Source organism: Sceloporus undulatus, chromosome 8 (genome assembly GCF_019175285.1).
Source record: "Sceloporus undulatus isolate JIND9_A2432 ecotype Alabama chromosome 8, SceUnd_v1.1, whole genome shotgun sequence".
Lineage (NCBI taxonomy): Eukaryota > Metazoa > Chordata > Lepidosauria > Squamata > Phrynosomatidae > Sceloporus > Sceloporus undulatus.
The window spans coordinates 21,971,032-21,989,616 of record NC_056529.1 but is presented as its reverse complement, the minus strand read 5'-3'; the positions used below and the strand labels follow the sequence as shown (position 1 = coordinate 21,989,616).

General features: G+C 46.2%; 3 protein-coding genes across 6 annotated transcripts in view; 1 reads left to right on the top strand and 2 right to left on the bottom strand.

Moving 5' to 3' along the window:
• CDT1 (chromatin licensing and DNA replication factor 1) overlaps positions 1–5,701 on the top strand; it is a 10,422-nt gene extending 4,721 nt beyond the window's left edge. Inside the window, 6 exon segments of the mRNA XM_042438781.1 lie at positions 1–127; positions 299–384; positions 982–1,170; positions 2,889–3,032; positions 3,563–3,764; positions 4,043–5,701. Of these exon segments, the coding sequence (XP_042294715.1) occupies positions 1–127; positions 299–384; positions 982–1,170; positions 2,889–3,032; positions 3,563–3,764; positions 4,043–4,206 (912 nt within the window). The 3' untranslated portion in view covers positions 4,207–5,701.
• A 93-nt stretch (positions 5,702–5,794) lies between these two features.
• APRT (adenine phosphoribosyltransferase) lies at positions 5,795–10,184 on the bottom strand. Its single transcript, XM_042438786.1, has 5 exons — positions 10,035–10,184; positions 8,917–9,020; positions 7,993–8,126; positions 7,555–7,633; positions 5,795–6,396 (listed from the first exon to the last, which is right to left on the bottom strand). Exons 1-5 carry the CDS (start codon positions 10,130–10,132, stop codon positions 6,254–6,256), a joined length of 558 nt encoding a protein of 185 aa, XP_042294720.1. The 5' UTR covers positions 10,133–10,184; the 3' UTR covers positions 5,795–6,253.
• Positions 8,054–18,585, bottom strand: part of GALNS (galactosamine (N-acetyl)-6-sulfatase) — a 52,313-nt gene continuing 41,781 nt past the window's right edge. For 3 of the 4 annotated variants that reach the window (XM_042438782.1, XM_042438784.1, XM_042438783.1), the window contains 2 exons: positions 17,068–17,185; positions 11,634–13,014 (listed from right to left, as the gene is read on the bottom strand). In XM_042438782.1, coding sequence (XP_042294716.1) covers positions 12,928–13,014; positions 17,068–17,185 — 205 coding nt within the window. In that variant the 3' untranslated portion in view covers positions 11,634–12,927. Of the gene's footprint in view, positions 8,127–11,633; positions 13,015–17,067; positions 17,186–18,585 lie in introns of those variants that run through there. The other variant, XR_006100611.1, reaches the window with a different exon arrangement.

Genomic DNA, 18,585 nt, shown 5'->3' with positions numbered 1-18,585 from the left:
GGTCAGATCAAAACGGTGTACCCAAACTCGTACATCCTCCGCCAAGAGAAGAACATACCCACCTTTGGCAGCGGTGGCCAGAAGCGAAGTGACTACCAACTCACCTTTGAGCCAGTCCTGGAGGCCGGTACGTTGGGGGCAAGGGGACGGTTGCAGGCTGCTTGTTATGCCAGGACAGATTTCCCCAAACTGGGTCCTCCAGGCTGAGTGGGAGAGTGGCCAGCACGAGGTTGTGTGGGTTGCTTTGGAGTCCCCACGGCTGGATTTGTACGCCTAAGGTGTCACATCTGGATTTCAGGTGAGAAACTGTCGGCTTCGCACCTGATGGAGCGCCGGAAGACATTCAGCCGGAACCTGATTAATATTGTCAAAAGTCACCACAAGGTTGGTCCGTCTGTCCCCCTTTTTCTGGGTCTTCTGGTGGTTTTAATCTGAAAAATTAAACATGAACCGTGAATTTATCGTTTATTTGACTTGTTTCAGATATTTTTATGGCTGCATCTATATGGCCCAATTAATTAGTGAACAGTAAAGACGTGTCTCTTCCATCAGGCCTACCCCGTCAATTTGAAAGCATGGCTTTTAAAAACTTGTCTATTTTAAAGATGTGTACTCCGATGAGTCTACTTTAATGGTTTTATAGTATGGTATTTTAAGTGTTGGTGTTCTCTTTTTGTCATTGTCTTTTCTAGTTTAACATGTTGTACCCTGCCTCAAGCCTTGAGGCCAGGAGGGAAAGATATTATTATTACTACTATTACTATTACTATTATTGCACTAAGGGCATCTCCCATGTAGAGTAACACTGCATGACATTGCATCCCTTCTGATTATGGCAGGATGCAGCCCACTTGGGAGTGCACTTTGTGGGCATGAAACATGGTGCCCGCCATTGGCACAGTTGCCAATTCCTCCTGTAAAAAAACCAGTAAATGTGAAGATAAGCATTATAATGTCGTTTCCTTGGTCATCCTCTCGTAGGTTTTCTTGGCCTCTCTTGACCCTCCGATGGTGGTGCCGGAGCACAAGCTGACCAGGTGGCACCCCCGGTTCAACGTGGACAATGTGCCCGACATTGTGCCCGCTGAGCTACCACAGGCTCCGCAGGTGGACAGAATCACCAGCGCGCAGGAGGTGCTTGCAAAGGCGCGGAGCATGATGACGCCAAAGGTAGAGCCGGGTGGTGGAAACCAGAGTTTGGGAGAGGGTCTTTTGGCTGCAGGGACTGGATTCCAATTTGGGAAAGGGCTTGGTAGCAGGAAGCTTCCCTTCCAGAAGTAGGCAGAGCTGCAGGACCAGGCAGTAAAATCCCAGGCTGCAAAGCAGATCTGTTTATAACAACAGCTTTCCAAGCTGCAAACCAGAACTCAATTCCTAATAATAATAATAATAATAAATAAGTTTATTTATACCTCCCGCCTCTCCCACGGATCGAGGCGGGATTACAACCTTAAAAGACACTTAGTACAATTTAGAATCAATACAACAAAATACTAACACTGAATTTACCAAGAATTCCTATTAGTTCTCTAAAAATTACAATTTGTCCATTAGCCAACAATCAGAGTCAAGGAAGAGCAGTCGTCATAACCTTTTTATATGGAATAAGTCCGCTGGAAGAGATCCGTTTTGAGTGCCTTCTTCAAGGCCTCTAAGCTAGTGATGAGATGGCTCTCTTCCGGTGGGTCATTCCATAATCTTGGGGCCGTGGCAGTGAATGCCTTACATGAAGTTGTCATTAGCCTGGTATTATAATATTCTAATAAGAACTTCCCAGATGTTCTGAGAGTGCGGGGCGGATTATATAGGGAGAAGCGCTCCCGCAAGTAACTCCGGCCTGAGCCATGTAGGGCTTTAAAGGTAATAACCAAGACCTTGTATTGCACCTGGAAGCTAATTGACAGCCAGTGAGGAGATTTCAGTATTGGTGTTATATGGTCAAACCTAGATGTTCCGGTGGCCAATCTGGCTGCTGCATTTTGAACCAGTTGAAGCTTCCGAATTTGGTACAAGGGTAGTCAAAAGTAGGGTGCATTGCAGAAATCTAACCGAGAGATTGCCAGTGCAAGTACCACTGCTTCAAGGTCCTTTTGGTCCAGGTAGGGACGTAGTTGGCGTATCAACCGAAGCTGATACCAAGTACTCTTGGCCGTCACATCTATTTGGGATGTCAATTGTAAGGACAGATCCAGGAGTACTCCCAAACTGCAAACCTTGTCCTTTAGGGGAAGTGTGACCCCATCCAGGACTGGGTGACAAAGGTCTTGGGGTACCTATCGCGAGTACCTCCATTTTCTCTGGATTCAGTCTGAGCTTATTTTCCCTCATCCAGCCCATTACCGATCCAAGACAGGCATCCAGAGGAGAGATGCCATCCCTAGTCACTGCAATAGTCGGGGACACAGAGAAATAAATTTGGGTGTCATCAGTGTACATATGATGCATACCAGAGCTCAGTTCAGTTGAATGACTTTCCAAGCTGCAACCCAGAGCTCAGACTCATGGATGACTCCCATGGTAGCAAACCGGAGCTCAAATCAATACAATCCACATCTTGGTTTCATGGAAGATTCCTGTGCTAGCAAACCAGAGCTCAGTTCAATACAGTGACTTTCCAGGTGCAAACCAGAGCTCAGGCCCTGGGATGGACCCCCAGCCTTACACAACCTTGGTTTCACACAGGAGTTTCCTGGGCTGCAAAGAACAACTCAGGCCATTGTATTTAATAGGACTTTGAGCATCCACGGATTTTCGTATCCCCGAGGGGTTCTGGAACCAAGCGGATACCAAGGACCCTCTGCAGTTTCATCTATGTCTTTGTGATGCCTTTTCTGGGTTTTTTTCCTGCATAAGAAGCCCCTGACCTTGGCTGTTTCTCTGATTTCCAGATGGAGAAGGCCTTGGCTAACCTGGCCTTGAGGGCAGCGGAGGAGTCCAGCCTGTCCACTCCGGAGTCCCCCCGTCCGCCCCCTTCTGCCCCGCCAAACACCCCCACCGGCCTAAAAGGGGTCTCGCAGTCCTTACTAGAGAGGGTGAGAACAATAATAATACAAGATTTACTTGGCTCCCACCTTTCTGTCAGAGATCATCAGCGGCGCTTTCACTGCCTCCCCATAGATTGTGAACAGAACGTGGGACAAGGGAGGATGCAACTTTGTGGGGGGGGGTCATGTCTTTATTTTATTACATTTCTAAGCATCATCTTATTTAAATAGATGATTTTAATTGTGTTTACCTTTTTACTGTGAAGCTGTTCAGATGTTATCTTGTGGGCCGCCTTGGGTCCCTTCTAGGAGAAAGGCAGCACTGAAATTACATATATATGTATGTATATTACTTTCATGAGGTGTTCTACACCTTGAACAGCTCCTATAAAATTCAAATTAAAGCCTGATGTGGATTTGATTCTTGCCCACTTCAGCTCTCTCACCCCAAATATTTCATACTTTTAAATTTGTATTCTTTTTTAATTGCCTGTTTGCAGCTTTGAGTCCTTTAATCGGGAGAAAGGCAGGATAGGAAACAAATAAAAACCCTAACAACTCGGTCATCTCTTTCTCAGGTCAGAGCCAAGGAAGCCCAGAAGCTGCAGGCCCTGATGACACGAAACCCACAGCAGGAGCATCGCCTGGGGATGATGGGTCGGTTGCCAGAAATGGCGCGGGTCCTACGTAACGTCTTCGTAGCGGAGAAGAAGCCGGCGCTGGCCATGGAGGTGGCCTGCCAGCGGATGATAGCCAGCTACCGCTCTCTCATGACACACGGTAAGAGGCAGGCGAAGCGGTGGCTGGGAGCTGGCTGCAAGGTTTGGATTGGGGCGAGTCAAGAGACAAGCAGCCCTTCAGGAAGCTTTTCTGGGGAAATATTGGGGTATTAGTGAAGTGCTAAATCAGCGCAGGAGGAAGCTGTAGGCAGGCTGCTCAGGGCCATTTTTATGACTGCCATTAAAGAAAAACTAGCTGAGCAGTTTGGAAATTGACCCAGAAATTGACTGCTGGGGCTCTGTGATTCAGATCTGAGAATCCCACCTTTGTCTCTGTAGGCGAAATGGAAACGCACCTCCGTTTGCTCTCGGAGCTGCTGCCGGCTTGGGTCAGCGTCCTCTCCATTCGGAAAGACGTCTACCTCAAGCTGGACAAAAACGTTGACCTCAACATTGTCATGGAGAAACTGGCCAAAAGGATGAAGGAAGAGGAGACGCTTTGAATCGGAAGTAACAATTCCCCAGCAGTTAAGACTTGCAAAGAGCAGCACGGTCACCAGATCCTCCCAGATGAGTTTTACCCAAAGAGGTTTCAGGGTTTTTTTCCTTTCCGCTTTAATGTAGATGCAGCAATAAAGGTAAAAACAGGAATACTCACCTTTCTGTCTGAATGCTCCTGTTGTTTTTACTGCTGGCTGCTTTCTCCTTCCTTTTGGTCAGCTGTAAACTTTCAAACTGACCGCTAGAGGACAGTGCTGCCATGTGCCCAGAAATTCAACTTGCTTGCAGTTGCCATTCCTGTTAGAGGTCCAAGCCTCTTCCTCTCCTCTGGTTTTTACATTTTTAAATATTTTTGGAATGATCTTCCTCTGACTGAGCTTTTTTTGGGGGGCTGAATTTGGGGGACAAGCGAAGAGAATGGGTGCCTCTGCAAGAGCACAAAAAATGTATGTTCTTAAAAAAGTGATGCAATTTCCCATTATCAGAGCAAAATGCAAAGGGTGGGGGAGGCTTTTCCAGGAACTGGAACCCGCTCCCTCTGCATTTTTCTTTTTTAAAGTTTGTAAGTGATGGGGATAAATACATTCTTTCTTTTTTTAAAAAGGGTCCATTCTGAAGTGTGAAAAGTTAGTATGAACTTAGGCATTAAATGTTCTGTTGACTGGCATGTACTGGAGAGGGCTTCTTGTTTTGTCAAAGTCATTACCTATTTTCCAGGCTTCTTGTTATATCACAGGAGTTACCTATTTTCTTTGCTTGCCTTTGGCAAAAGGCATGCAGAACCTATGACTTGGAGCACCAACGTGGAAGGCTGACTACTTGCATTGCTAAAAGTGGGTTGGGACTGCCACTCCCATTAGCCCTTGTGCATATAGCCAGTGGTGGTGGATGCTGGGAGGTGCAGCATATGGTTCCCACCCTGTAATTTATATTCCTAGTTCAGTGAGAGGAGGGAGGCACCCAATTTTCCGGGGCCATTTTTCCTTGCCATTGGTTAGGGCTGATGGGAGTTGTGGTCCAAGAACACATAAAGAACAGCGGAGTCTAGTTTTAGGGAATTAGAAAGATCAACCACTTCTGTAATAAAGCCAACATGCAAGAGAGATGAATAAATTAGAACAAAAATTGTGCATTTCATAAGCATGGATTACTTCCACCCTTGTGCTCCAAGCCTCCAGATGATGCTTGACTGCATCTCCCATCATCCCTCTCCATTCATCAGAGCTGCTGTCTAACATCACCTGGAGAGCTGTCTGATTAAAACTCCCTTTTAGATAAGCTTCCCTGTAGCCATTGCAACGTATGCAGAATTTCACTTTGAGCAAAGGCCTCAACCTTTGATCTGCCAGATTTTGCTGGTGGACTTCCAAGACCAGCGTCTCTGGTTGGAGGCTCTGGGTTATTCAGAGAAAGTACTTTGACATTCACAACCAGGGTGTAATTGCACCATAATTTGCTGATCTCTGAACATGTTATTATAATAGCCTGTGATAATGGATAAGTGCAATTCATAGCTTGGAAGTATTAGGTCTGGTTTCTGTTCATTCCCCCTGCATTAGATCCATTGAATCAATGGGACCAACCAATATGTTGAGTCAATGATGTTGTGCTTGTATCTTTTTTATTTAAAAAATATAAACTTGGAAATAAATGAACTCTTCTGTGTTGGATTTACATACATAGCAAAGCCCAGACACGCTTAAGTCCATGATTAATTGACTAACTAGCTCCCGTTAAATGAGAGCGATGGTGAATTGGAAAAAAGAGGAGGTTCAGGTGATTCCATGTTTGGATGATTCAAGAAAAGCAGAAATAATATGATGAAATCTGGCAGGATGCAGCTGAAGTGTATGAGATTTCATGCCGATGATGACAGAATGGTGGTTTGGGAATGCTGCTTTTTGGACTGCGGCGCCCCAAATCTCCCAGGTCATCACAGCCACCGGCCGAACTGGCTGGGGAGTCTGCAAAATGAAGGCCAGAAAAGGTAGCTTTTTCTACCTGCTGATTTTAACTGAAGCATGGAGCTGCCGATCTCCCAGGCGTCCTTCAGTCGTACTTCAGGAGTGAATAGAAGGGGAACGGCTTGAGGGCTTCGGCCCCTTTGAGGAACGTCAGCTCGATGAGCACAATGCAGTCCAGGATCTGGGCCTGAAGCTTGGACATCAGCTCACAGGCAGCACGCATCGTCCCTGGGTCAAAGAGGAGAAAAGACAACCTGTTAACAGAGGCTACAAATATAACATCCTCCTTCCACTGATCTTGCTGCCATCACAGCCATTTTGGGACACTATTTGTCATTGCCTTTTGAGTCATTTCCAACCCTAAGACTACTATCATAGCAAAATTTGTTCAGAGGAGGGTTGCAAACATTGCCTTCTTCCAAGGCTGAAAGAATATGACTTGCCCAAGGTCAAATATAAGAATGCCCCAGAATCCATTCCACTATTTGCTAATAAATCTTACTTATTGTGTGCTTTCAAGTCGTTTCTGTTTTCTTTTTTTGCAAAGTTTGTTCAAAGGCGGCTGAGAGAGTGTGACTTGTCCATGGTCACCCAGTGGGTTTAATGGCCGAGCTCAGAATAAAGCCCTGGTCTCCAGAGTCATAGGCCAGTGCTCAAACCACTATGCCATGCTGGCTCCACAATATTAGACTAGGGTTAAGTATATCAACTGTAGAAGCATCGATATCGACAACAAGGAAGCTGTAATGTGTTCAACCATCAGAACAAGAGCAACAAAATTGGGAAACTCAACCTATCTATGGAAAGGAAAGTTCAGTACAATATGTAAGTTGGACTCCTCAAAATAGACATTTTCACTTCACCATGCTATGATTTTTCCATCCCTTCCTGGCTGTGGAGACATATTTGGCCAAGCTCAGATGCCACATACGAGAAAAGCCTGTGACTCATTCTTCCTCTTTCTAGAAGATTTTCAAATTACCCAATTTATTTATTTTTCCTTCTGGGGGAATTTCCAAATGTTGCTACACAGGGCTGCGCATAACTTCGCAAGCTGCAAAGGACTGGATGGGAGACTGTCGGGGAATATCAGACTCTATTTCAGATGAAAGAACTGGCAAAGCCACCTCTGAAGAGTCCTTGCCTAAGAAAACCCCATGAAATGTATGGGCTTGCCATAAGACCACAGATGTGTATATGCACACCCATGTACTGTGATGGTTTTGGGTCACCCCCTTAGGTTTGCTAGGATGACTAAAGGAGCCATAGTTGGATCCTCTAGCTTTGAAAATATATAATGCAGAAAGCTGGGAATTGGCGAAAGGAGCCACTGGTCATCCTGGGCATCACAACACACAACGGGCGGCAACTGTACAAGACTCTTACCTCCTGTGGCCAGAAGGTCGTCGATCAGGATCACCTTCTGGCCTGGCTTGACCGCATCACTCTGGACCTCAAGCTCTGCCTACAGGAGACAAGACATGCAGGAACGTCAAAATCTTGCCACATAGATCTTGTGCATTTTGGTTGGCCCAATAAAGGTATAGTTGTTCTGCGGATTTTGGGTGTGACTGTACTTTGCTATATGGCCAACACAGCTACCCCTGGATATGTTCCCGGGGATTTAGAGAGTTTGCTTCACTTTCTTAAGATGGAGACTCCCTCTCTGAAGGTTTTTAAACAGAGGCTGGATGGCCATCTGTGGGGGATGCTTTGATTGTGACTTCCTGCATGGCAAAATGGGGTTGGATTGGGTGGTCCTTGGGGTCTCTTCCAACTCTATGATTCTTCTCCTTGCACCAGCCCACGAATCAACAGAATTACCTTGCCATATTCGAGAGTGTAGGAGACAGACTCCGTGGGACCCGGGAGTTTGCCTTTTTTCCGGATTAGCACAAATCCGACTCCTAACCTCTGTGCCAAAGACGGTCCGAAAAGGAAGCCCCGGGAATCGAGACCTAGAAGAAGCAGAGCAAATAATGAAGTCTGTTCTCAAGGGGAGGAAAGCCAGACTTTGGCACCATTGCTGCTGACCAGAGTTGATAACAGTGAACTAGATTGCCCCCCAAATCAAAATGTTGTCCCTTTAAATGAGGGAGCCAGTGTGGCATAGTGGTTTGAATTTTGGACTATGGCTCTGGAGACCAGGGTTTGATTCCCAGCTCAGTCATGAAACCCACTGGGTCACCTTGGGCAAGTCACACTCTCTCAGCCTCAAGGGAAGGCAATGACAAACCTCTGAACAACTCTTGACAAGAAAACCCCATGAAAGGATCGCCTTTGTAATGAAGGCACACAATACACACATAGATATATAAGCGGAAATGGCCTGAAGACAAATTCAGTGGTTGTGGCCATGCTGCAAAATGAATGCAGTCTGACACCGCTTTAACTGCTCCAGCTCCGTCCTATGAAAACCCAGGGTTTGCATTTTGTTGTGGCACCAGAGCTCTCTGACAGAAGGCTCTCAAAGCTACAAATCCCAGGATTCCATAGCACTGAGCTGTGGCAGTTAAAGCAGTCAGAGTGCATTGATGCTACAATGCGGACGCATCCCAAGCATGCAAACACGGCAGATTAGAAGAGTTCTAGGTGTAAACCATTTTCAATCTCTCTGGAGCGCTAGAAATTTGGGGAATGAAGGAAAATTTCATGGGGGGAGAATGCTTATTTGGAGGGGCAATGCCTTCCCTTTGTCTCCTGATGGTGATATTGATGAGGATGATGGAGGACGACCCATTGACTCACCTGCGACGTAATCGAATTTCGGGTGGGAAGCCTTGACGTGGGCTTCCAGGAGATCGATGGCCGCCTTAAAGGCGAGAGGGTCCTTCAAGAGAGGGGTGATGTCTCTAGAAAAAGGGGGGAAAGGTTTCATCAAGACGGAAGTGTGCCACTAGACAAACACCGTTGTCAAATGATGTATGTTCCCTTCTCACTTGGGGAGAGGGAGGCAGACTCCCCTAAGGCAATGGGAAGTCCAAGGCTTTCATGGCCGGCATCCATAGGGTTTGGGGGTTTTTGGGGCTATGTGGCCATGTTCTAGAACAGTGATGGCGAGCCTATGGCACGCGTGCCAGAGGTGGCACTCAGAGCCCTCTCTGTGGGCACACGCTCAGTCACTTTGTGATGAATAAGTGGGGTTTGGGGTTGCAATTTGGGCACTCGGTCTGTAAAAGGTTTGCCATCACTGTTCTAGAAGTTTGTATCTGACATTTCGCCAGCATCTGTGGCTTTGGCATCTTCAGAGAACATCTGCACCTCTGAAGAGGAAACATCAGGAATGAACCCTTCCAGAACATGGACACATCTCCCAAGACAGCTCTGCGCTCCAACGGTGTTTATAGCTTCTGCTGCATTAAAAAGGCAAAGAAACGAAAAGGGCTCCTCCTCCTCTTCTTCTTCTTCTTCTGGTTCAAAGCAGGGTTTAAGCTGATCCAATTTTGACGTCAAACCATGTATTGCTCTTCTTCACCGACTCCCCTCCCCTCCACTTTGCTCCCATTTCTACCTTGCAGGCACATGGGAGGAAAAGCCCTCTGCTCATGCTCAGGAGCACTCTTGTGGGGAGGGCTGGCTTTTGCACATGCTCAGGAGCAGTTTTCAGAGTCTTCAAAGGGAGGGGGAACTGTTTTTTGAGGTCTTAAAAGAGGGGAACGGCCTCTGCACATGCTCAGGAGCACTTTGGGGGGAAGTTCTCAAAAGTGGGGGGGGGGAAATTGCCCTCTGCACATGCTCAGGGACATTTCTGGAAGGCCCCAAGGGAGGGGAGGCAACCTCTTGTGACTGCATCACAAGTTTTAGGGCCTTCCAAAAGAGGGTTTCTGAGCATATGTAGAGGGCATTCCTTCTCCGGTCCCACTTACCGGAAAAGCACCCCTGGAGAGGGGAAGTCTGGGAAATCCCGGACCCTTTCCCGGACCAGGCGCCTCTTCTCCTCCTCTTGCTGCTGCTTTGTGCTCATGGTTGCATCAAGATGCGCGCATGCGCCAGAGAGACCCAAAGGGAGAAACCATTTGAGCCAGATGGAGAGGGGAAGCAGGGAAGTCCCTGGAATGGACCATTGCTCCTGGCTGGGAGGGGCGCTGGGACTGGCTTAAGGCCAATGGGGATGTTTTAAGAAGAGCCGCTTAATTCTTGCCTAGAAGAGGTCAGGAAAAGCTATGGAAGGCACCCAAAAGGCCTGGAGCTGCCCCTGCATCTGACAGTCCTGATAAGGAAAGGCTCCTGTTAGAGCAGAACATGGAGAAGCAGAGTGGTTCCCAATTGCCAAAGTGGCCAGGGAAGGCTGCCCTTTATCACCCTGTTTGTTCAACCTATTGGCTCAGATCGACAGAAGCCCAAATGTAGTATTTTTATCATAATATAATTCAGATTCTAAGGTGCTTGTAGGAAGCACAGGATCCTTCCTGAATCTGATTTTGGGTGCAATATAAGGGAGAAAGTGGCTCCAGGGAAGGGGAGCACCGAGGTGGGATCATAAAACACCTAAGGTAAGGAAGGTACTAGGAGATGGAAGAGGGAGGAATGGAAATAGGAGGAAGAAACATCAACAATCTGAGATAGAACGATGATGATAATAATAATAATAATAACAACAACAATAATCCATTTATATCCCGCCAGGATCAATATGCTGACAACGCCATAATCCTAGCAGAGAAAGAACCTCCAAGACCTGGAACAACTGCTAAGGAAGGTCAAAGAAGGAAGTGCAAAGGCAAGGCTTAATGCTGGACATAAAGGGAACCAAAATAATGACCACAAAGAACTTTATACGTTCAAACTAGACAAAGTCTGACTACATTTTGTGAGACATTTAGCTTTCTCTGTAAGAGAGCTTCTGGTGGTAGAATAAACTACAATTCCCAGAATTCCCTAGCACTGAGCCAGGGCAGTACTTAAAGCGCTCTCAAACTCCATTATTTCTGCAGTTTTGGACCTTAAAAAGCTGCATAAAACAGAGCAACAAAGATGATGATGATGATGATGTTTTCACAGCTGTCCCTGGGAAGATGAGGATTTCCCCCAAGACAAATGATCCCCTCGGCTACCAGGAAAGGCATTTTCTTTCCCCAGCAGCTGCCCAGGCCTTAGCAAGCGGAGAAACACACTTGAAGCAGAGGCTTGGTCAGTGCTTCTGTCCCAAGGGAGGCAAAGGGTCCAGAGAAGGAGGGACGGCAGTCAATGCCTTCATCTTTACGCTGCTAGGAATTAGGAATAGGGCTGTTTCGTCAGTTCTTCCTTGCATCCCTTCCCTTCTTCACAGGAGAGGACAACAACCTTGAGTGCGGAGGATAAAAAGGCCAAATAGTTGCCCCTTTGGATCTCGGCTCTCTGCATTTCCCAGATGTCCTAAGGACGACAAAGCACTGCAAAATGTAGGGCGTTCAAGAAAGATTTTGGACATTGCTGCCACCGTTTCATTCGACGCAGACATTCAGAAAAACACACATGGCAGCAGGTCAGGTATTACATTGGCCTTCATTTCTTACAACTCTGCAATACAATCACATTACAAACCCAACAGCAGCATCTTACCATAAGTTAGAGAAATATGCCGTAATTTTAGACAGAGACACACAGAGACACTCTTCCAGTTACCACAAAAAGCAGTTGCTCCTTCATAAGCTTTGGCACTTCATAGAAATGTACAGTTGAAACCATTTGGGATCATAATCATGAAAGGAATGTTACAACGATGGAGGCTCTCATTTGCAGAGCTTGGAAGAGTGGTTTTTTGGACTGCAACTCCCAGAATCCCCCAACCAACACATCCAGAGGACCTCTGCCAAGCTTGGCTTTGTGTTCTCTCTCCATCTTCCTCAGTGCTCCTCAATGCTTTTGACAGAGGCCAGAATTGAACATTAGCAGAATTGAATCTTGGTCCTCAGCCATGTTGCAAATCAGCTTGTCACCCCAAATCCCTGGGAGAAAATGACCCAGGCTCCCCAAAAGCAGCTTTGCTGTGGTTTTTCTCATTTCTGTTGCTGTTGTTGTGTGCTTTCAAGTCATTTCTGGCTTACAGTGACCCTAAAGCAACCCTATAATGGGGTTTTCTTGGCAAGATTTGTTCAGTGGAGGGTTGCCATTGCCTTCCTCTGAGACTGAGAGAGTGTTGCATCCTTGGATGATCTGAGAGAGGTTATTCAGTGGGTTTCTATGGCTAAGTGACGATCTTGACTCTGGTCTCCAGAGTTGTAGACCAACACTTAAATTGCTACAAAACGCTGGCTCTTCTGAAGTGTCCCCTTTACCAAATTTAAGCAAGAATGGACATCTGCTGGAACTGCTTAATACTAATACATCAACCCTTAATGTTTGTAGGTGACACAAAAAAGTGTGTCACCAGATCCTGAGCCTACCTCCTTTTGATTCTCAGCTCAACCCATTTGGGGCCATTTAGGAAGGGAGAAGTAACAGCCATGAATGTGTGAGAATTCGTTTCTCAACAAACTTACGGTGGGTGAAAAGTAAGGCAGTCTCTTCTTCAGCTCTGATATTTGATCTAGACTTAGATCACTACGTCTTGATTCCACCTCTCTGGAGAGGGTTGCGTTTGCAAAAGATTATTGCTATAACCCCGAGGAAAAGAGGAGGGAAAGCCCTGTAGAGAAGAGAAGTCCTTCTGGGCCCTCTTCTTCCTGACAAAATATGATCATCAGATGCGGAAGCAGTGGCTGCAGCCAAATCTCCCGTTGACAGGCGGCAGCAGCAGCAGCTTTACAGCAGGTCAGGTGTGTGAAGATCAGGAGATGCTCAGTGAGGCCAAAAGCACTTCTTGGGATCAGAGCTCGGAGGGTCCAAACACTTCCCAATTTTCTCACAGCCTGGAGGAGCCCAATTCTGTTACAAAAAGAAGGAGAGAAAGACGAGAAAGTCAGTCCAGGGCTGTTCGAGGTCATTTTGAAGCTGGGATGGAAGATGGTGTGTTGCCTGATACCAGGTCGGCTTGGAAAAGCTCCCCAGCGTGCCGGCTGGAGTATTTTGCAAGTTGTCACCCCAAGAAAAGGAATTTTTCCAGGCTCTAGGGCTCATGACCATTGGTCTATCAAGACCACTGGGGTCTATTCTGAAGGGCAGGGGCTTTCATGATGTAAATTATAACCTGTACGAGAAATAACCAGGCCACAGTAATTCATGTGCTAATAATCTCCTGAATTGTAATGTGCTGTACATGGGGCAGCCCTCGGAGATGATTCAGAAACTGCATGTAGTCCATTCATACGAAAAGCATATAAATACAAAGACCAGAAGGGAACTGTTTAAAATATCCCATACACAAGATCAATTTGAAGTCAGAGGCTCCTCTATGAATTCATCACAAAAATATGTGCCTGGTTTGGTGAATCTCATTTCCCAGCATTATTCTTTTCTTCTTTATTGCCAAAGGTGAGCTTTTTGCATGTCATCCACAGACATCCGGGAAAAAAGAAAAGGAAATGTACCCAGTCTGATATACACAGAGACATCCCATTCTCTGCCCACCTTTCTTCCCTTCTGCATCATATCTGCTGCCAGGCTCCAGGCAAGGAGTCTTGGTAATTACTTTTCAATTTTCCCTTCCTTTTGGCAACACTAGAATACTTTAGGTGCCCTATTGAGGATGACAGCTTATTTCTGCTAGGAAAAAAAGGGACATTCCAGCATAGCTGCAGCCCTGTGGGATGACTGCCCACTGCATGACAGAAGTGGCACTGGGATCTGAATGTTAAGAGCCTGTTCAGAGAGAGTGGGCAACCTTGGCTTCTTGGCAACAGGGTCAGCCATCATCTTCTCCTGTCCCCATTCCTCCCTACTCCCTCCTTTCCAACTCTGCATTTATTCCGGAGCTGTCTTGCTATTCCCTCTTCTGGTATCATGATAAGTGAGCAAACCTTTGTATAGCAGACAGGAAGAAAGAAACAGCCCTAGACTTTGAAAGACTCTGTAATTATTTTGCACAGACATATTTGCGGAGATTACCCAAAGAGCTCGGGAGAAGACAGGCGTCTCAGAAGGCCAAGGGTGAGGCAGATAAGAACATTTGTGTTTTAATGAGCAGTTTGATGGATTAGCCTGCCAATTGATGGATTAGGAGGCATTTACACAGTGACACCCAAGAGGGGGGACCGAGCGCCTCTCCCGCCGCCACCTCCATGGTTCTCTTGGAATTATTCTGCCCTCGCTCAAGTTTTGTAGAGGAGAACCAATGTCAAGTGCAAAGAGAGGACATTTCCCCTCTCTTCACTCAACCAGACCGTGGCTTTTGGTGACTGGTCAAGATCCAGACAACCATTCTGTCTGAGACGTCCCCAAAGGGGCTTTCTCACCCAGCTTCATCTCTGGGAGCGACATGGGATGTGACATGGGAATGGGAAAAAAGAATGTGTCCATTAATATATTCCTGAGGGTTTTTGTTGCTGTTGTTAACTGCCTTTAAGTTGACTTCAACTCATGCTGACCCTGTGAATAAGAGACGCCCAAGACACACTGTCCTCAACTGTCCTGCTCAGGTCCTGCAGGCATAAGTCTAACCATTTGGCATGTGGTCTTCCTCTCTTTCTGCTTCCCTGTACCTTTCCTAGCATTATTTAGTGAGTCATGCCTTCTCATCATGTGGCCAAAGTATGACAGCCTCAATGTAGCCAACTTGGCCTCCAATGAGGCTTGATTGACTCTAGGATCTAATTGTTTGCCTTTTTGGCCATCCATGGTATCCTCAGCACTCTTCTCCAGCACCACATCTCAAATGAGTTTGATTTTCTTCCTATCTGCTTTCTTCACTATCCAGCTTTCATATCTATCTATCCATCCATCCATAGAAATGGGAAATACAATGACATGGACAATCCTAACTTTAGTACTCAATTATATATGTTGACAATTCAGGCTCTTGTCAACTTGCATCATAGCTGCCCTTCCCATTCCTAGTCTTCTGATTTCTTGACTGCAGTTTCCTTCTGATCAATGACTAATCCAATGTATGGGAAATCTTTAACTATTTTGATTTCTTCACTGACCACATCGAACATTGATGCTAGTGGGAGAGAAATGGCAAAGGTGCATTCCTGCAGGCAGCATACGTGCGCCAACCTTGACTTCAGGGACGATATTGGCTGGTTATGACCTACAAAGCCCTACATGACTTAGGGTCAGGGCATTTAAAAGACTGTGCCTGCACTCAAAAGGCAGAGAGTGAAAGATTCTGCATGCAAAATTATTCTACATCTCCTCTTTTGCTTGTTAGCTGCCACAGCCTCTATTCCTTGGCCATTTAAAAGCCTATGGAGAGTTGGGGGGAGAGGATTGGAGAAGGCCCTGGCTATGTCCTCATGGCCAGACACACAACAATAACATCATCCATCAAGATTTGCCAGGATCCTCTGGAGCAAACTTTGGTCACCCAGATGTTTTGGACTTCAGCTCCCAGAATTCCTGACAGTTGGCCAAACTGGCTGGGGCTTCTGGGAGTTGATGTCCAAAACACCTGGAGGAGCAAAGTTTGGGAACCATCATAAGTCACTAACACAATGCCATTGTAAGTCACTAACACATTGCATCTCCCCATATGAGTTAGGACAACAAACAATAGGCTGGAGCTGCTGTCTAAAAAAAGTACCTTTCCCAAGCTCTGCCCGGTTCAGTATTCTGTACAGCACCAAGCACCCTCTTGGCGTAACATCCATCACGTCTTTCAAAGAGCAGCCAAACACCACATCCGCTTCCCCCCTCGGCTTCTCTCTTTCTCTCAATCTCTCTCTCTCCCAAGCCCACCCACCCATGGGAGAATCCGGCTGTCAACTATTAAAGGTCACTCCTGCCTGCTCAGTGCTGCTTGGGTTATTTTTATCTGCTTTGTTTAGCCAGGGAACCCTGGAGGGAAGGGGAGAGTTTGGGAATCTGCAAAAGAGGCGGCTAGTCAGGGTTGCACGTTCTTGATCGCCAACGCCAGGTGGCAATAGTGATCCAATGATAAGACTGAGAGATGTTCTGCAAGCCTTGGGATCCATGAACTGGAGGGCCACCGAGGCAACCTAAGAACGATTAGTAGGGCTTTTGGGTGGGAGGGTGAAATATCTATTTCTCTTTTCCAAAATTCAAAGGGATAAACAGAGGATACACCAGGCGTGCTGTTCTGTCCTGGCTACATTTTTCTAGGAATGTCGATGGAAGTCTCATATGCCTAAGCCTTTTTCTGTCCTGAAATTACTGCTGGTTAAAAGGGCACTTTGCATACTGACCAACAAGGCTATAACTTTGACTTCTACCACCATGTAGTTAAAATGAAACAGCAAGGTTAAAATATAGGAATAGAATTCGTCATATATTTTATCATAGATAATAAACATTTCTACATGTTCAATACTCAGAAGTTTACCACAGCAAGAGCTGGATGTATTATTACTTGCCCAAGACAAATTATTATTTGCTCAAGAGTACCAGGGGAAAATGTCAGAAGCCACCTTATATGCAGTCATGCCAATGGTCCATCTTGTTCAACATTACGGACATACCTCAGTTAACAAAGTCTCCGATAGTGAAGTATCTGTTTAGGAAGGCTTTTTTACACCTGCCTATTTTACTACAGCCCTGTGTGCCTACCTACAACTCAACCAACAAGCTCAGCCCTTCTCTTAACAGACCTGAAAAGGGAAAGGAAGGCAGAGAAGTGCTTGGGCCCAAAACAGGCCTTTCCATGTTGTGGCACTTCTCCCTCTCACAAATAAAGTAGTGGCTCAGTAGACACATAGACAACTGTCACCCTGATGTCTAACTTGTAGCATCAATCTTCACAAAGGGAAGGATGATGGCCACTTTTCCCCAGCATCTCTTGACATAAAGGGAGATATTGAAGCTTTACAGAATGCAGCAGAAGCCAAGGATTTTCAAGTCTGTTTACGTGTTAATCCCCCTTACCATGACCGCCTTGTCGCAGACGTTTAGCTGAGGCTGTCCAGGTAGCATTGTCTCTTTGTGCTGCTCCACAACTGGGAAGATTCTTCTCATCACAGCTTGGTACTCCGCGCTTGAAAAGCTGAAATGCCAGAAAAGGAGCTATTTCAGAGATGTGAATGCAAAGATACCTGCTGTGGCAAACAGGAGAGCCTAAGATGATGTCTCACAGGCAGATTACACAATTTCTTTGTCCATCCCAGTGTTATCTGTTTTGGACTAGGACCCAAGAGACCAGGGTTCAAATCCCTCCTGAAACCCCTTGGCGACTTTGGGCAAATCACCCTCTGAGCCTCAGAGGAAAGCAAGGGCAAACCTCCTCCTCTGAGTAACTCTTGCATAGAAAACCCCAGGACAGGTTCACCTTAGGGTTGCTGTAATACAGAAAATGACTTGCAGGCACACAACAACAAAACATTATTACTCTTATTCTGTTCCTCCATAGTTCAAAAGCAATAAACAAAAAGACAAAGAACATGTCAATGTTTTAGGGTTCAATTGAATGGCTGGTTCCATTTCATGAGCTTTTTTTGGATAGTGTCATCATCCCAAATTGAAGTGTTTGTTTGTTGGCTTATCTGTTGCACTAGCCTGACTCTATGAATATTACAGCTTGTATCAGGAGTGCAACACTTTTGTGGGGAAAGAAATGTGGCTTCAGCAACTTCAAGGAAAATCCATTTCAAATGCAGGGAGCACTATGTGATTTGTGCAGGAGGAGCCCATGAAAATATTCACCTAGTTTGATTCCAGTCTATATGAAGACCTCATGTAACTGAGCCCTTCTTTCCATGGCCCCTGTGCAGTTTTTCCTACAAGAGTTTTTCCGACAAGACTCCCACCCAAAGCCCATTAAAGTGGAGGGCTAGGAACTGCCACCCGCCACCCGATCATCCCGACCCCCAGCAACCCACCCCTTAACTCTTTTGTCAGGATTATAAAGTTCAGCAGGTATTTGTTTAAGTGGCTTAACGTTCCCTTTCACTGAGGTATTACCTCAAGTACTTCTTAAACGGAGGATTAATACCCCATGATCTCATTTTGCCCATCATATTAAGAGTCACTTAGGAAACAAAAGCACTGCAAATTGCTTTTGGAGATAAAATGGAAACAAGGCCGCACTGGACTGACCCCGGCCCTCTCTCTCTGCCTGTGGTCCAAGCTGCTGAAGCCCCTGGGATGCTCCAGAGCGCTTTCTTCTCCAAAATCAATCACATGTGAGACCCCAGCACATGCCAGCCGTTTCCAGTAAGTCCTATAAATACCACAGATCTGCTTGGCTGCCTTCCAGGGACACAAAGAGAAAGAGAGGCATTGAATGTTATGAGCAAGCGAGCCTAAGGGTGGAGCGGGACCTTGCCTTGGCTCAGGGCAGCACAGCGGAAGGATGCTTGCGAGGAGAAGATGTTCAGGCTTGCTATGTGGTCTTGCATGGATAACTCCATGTCCACAACCATGAACTGAAGGCAGATGTTGTATATC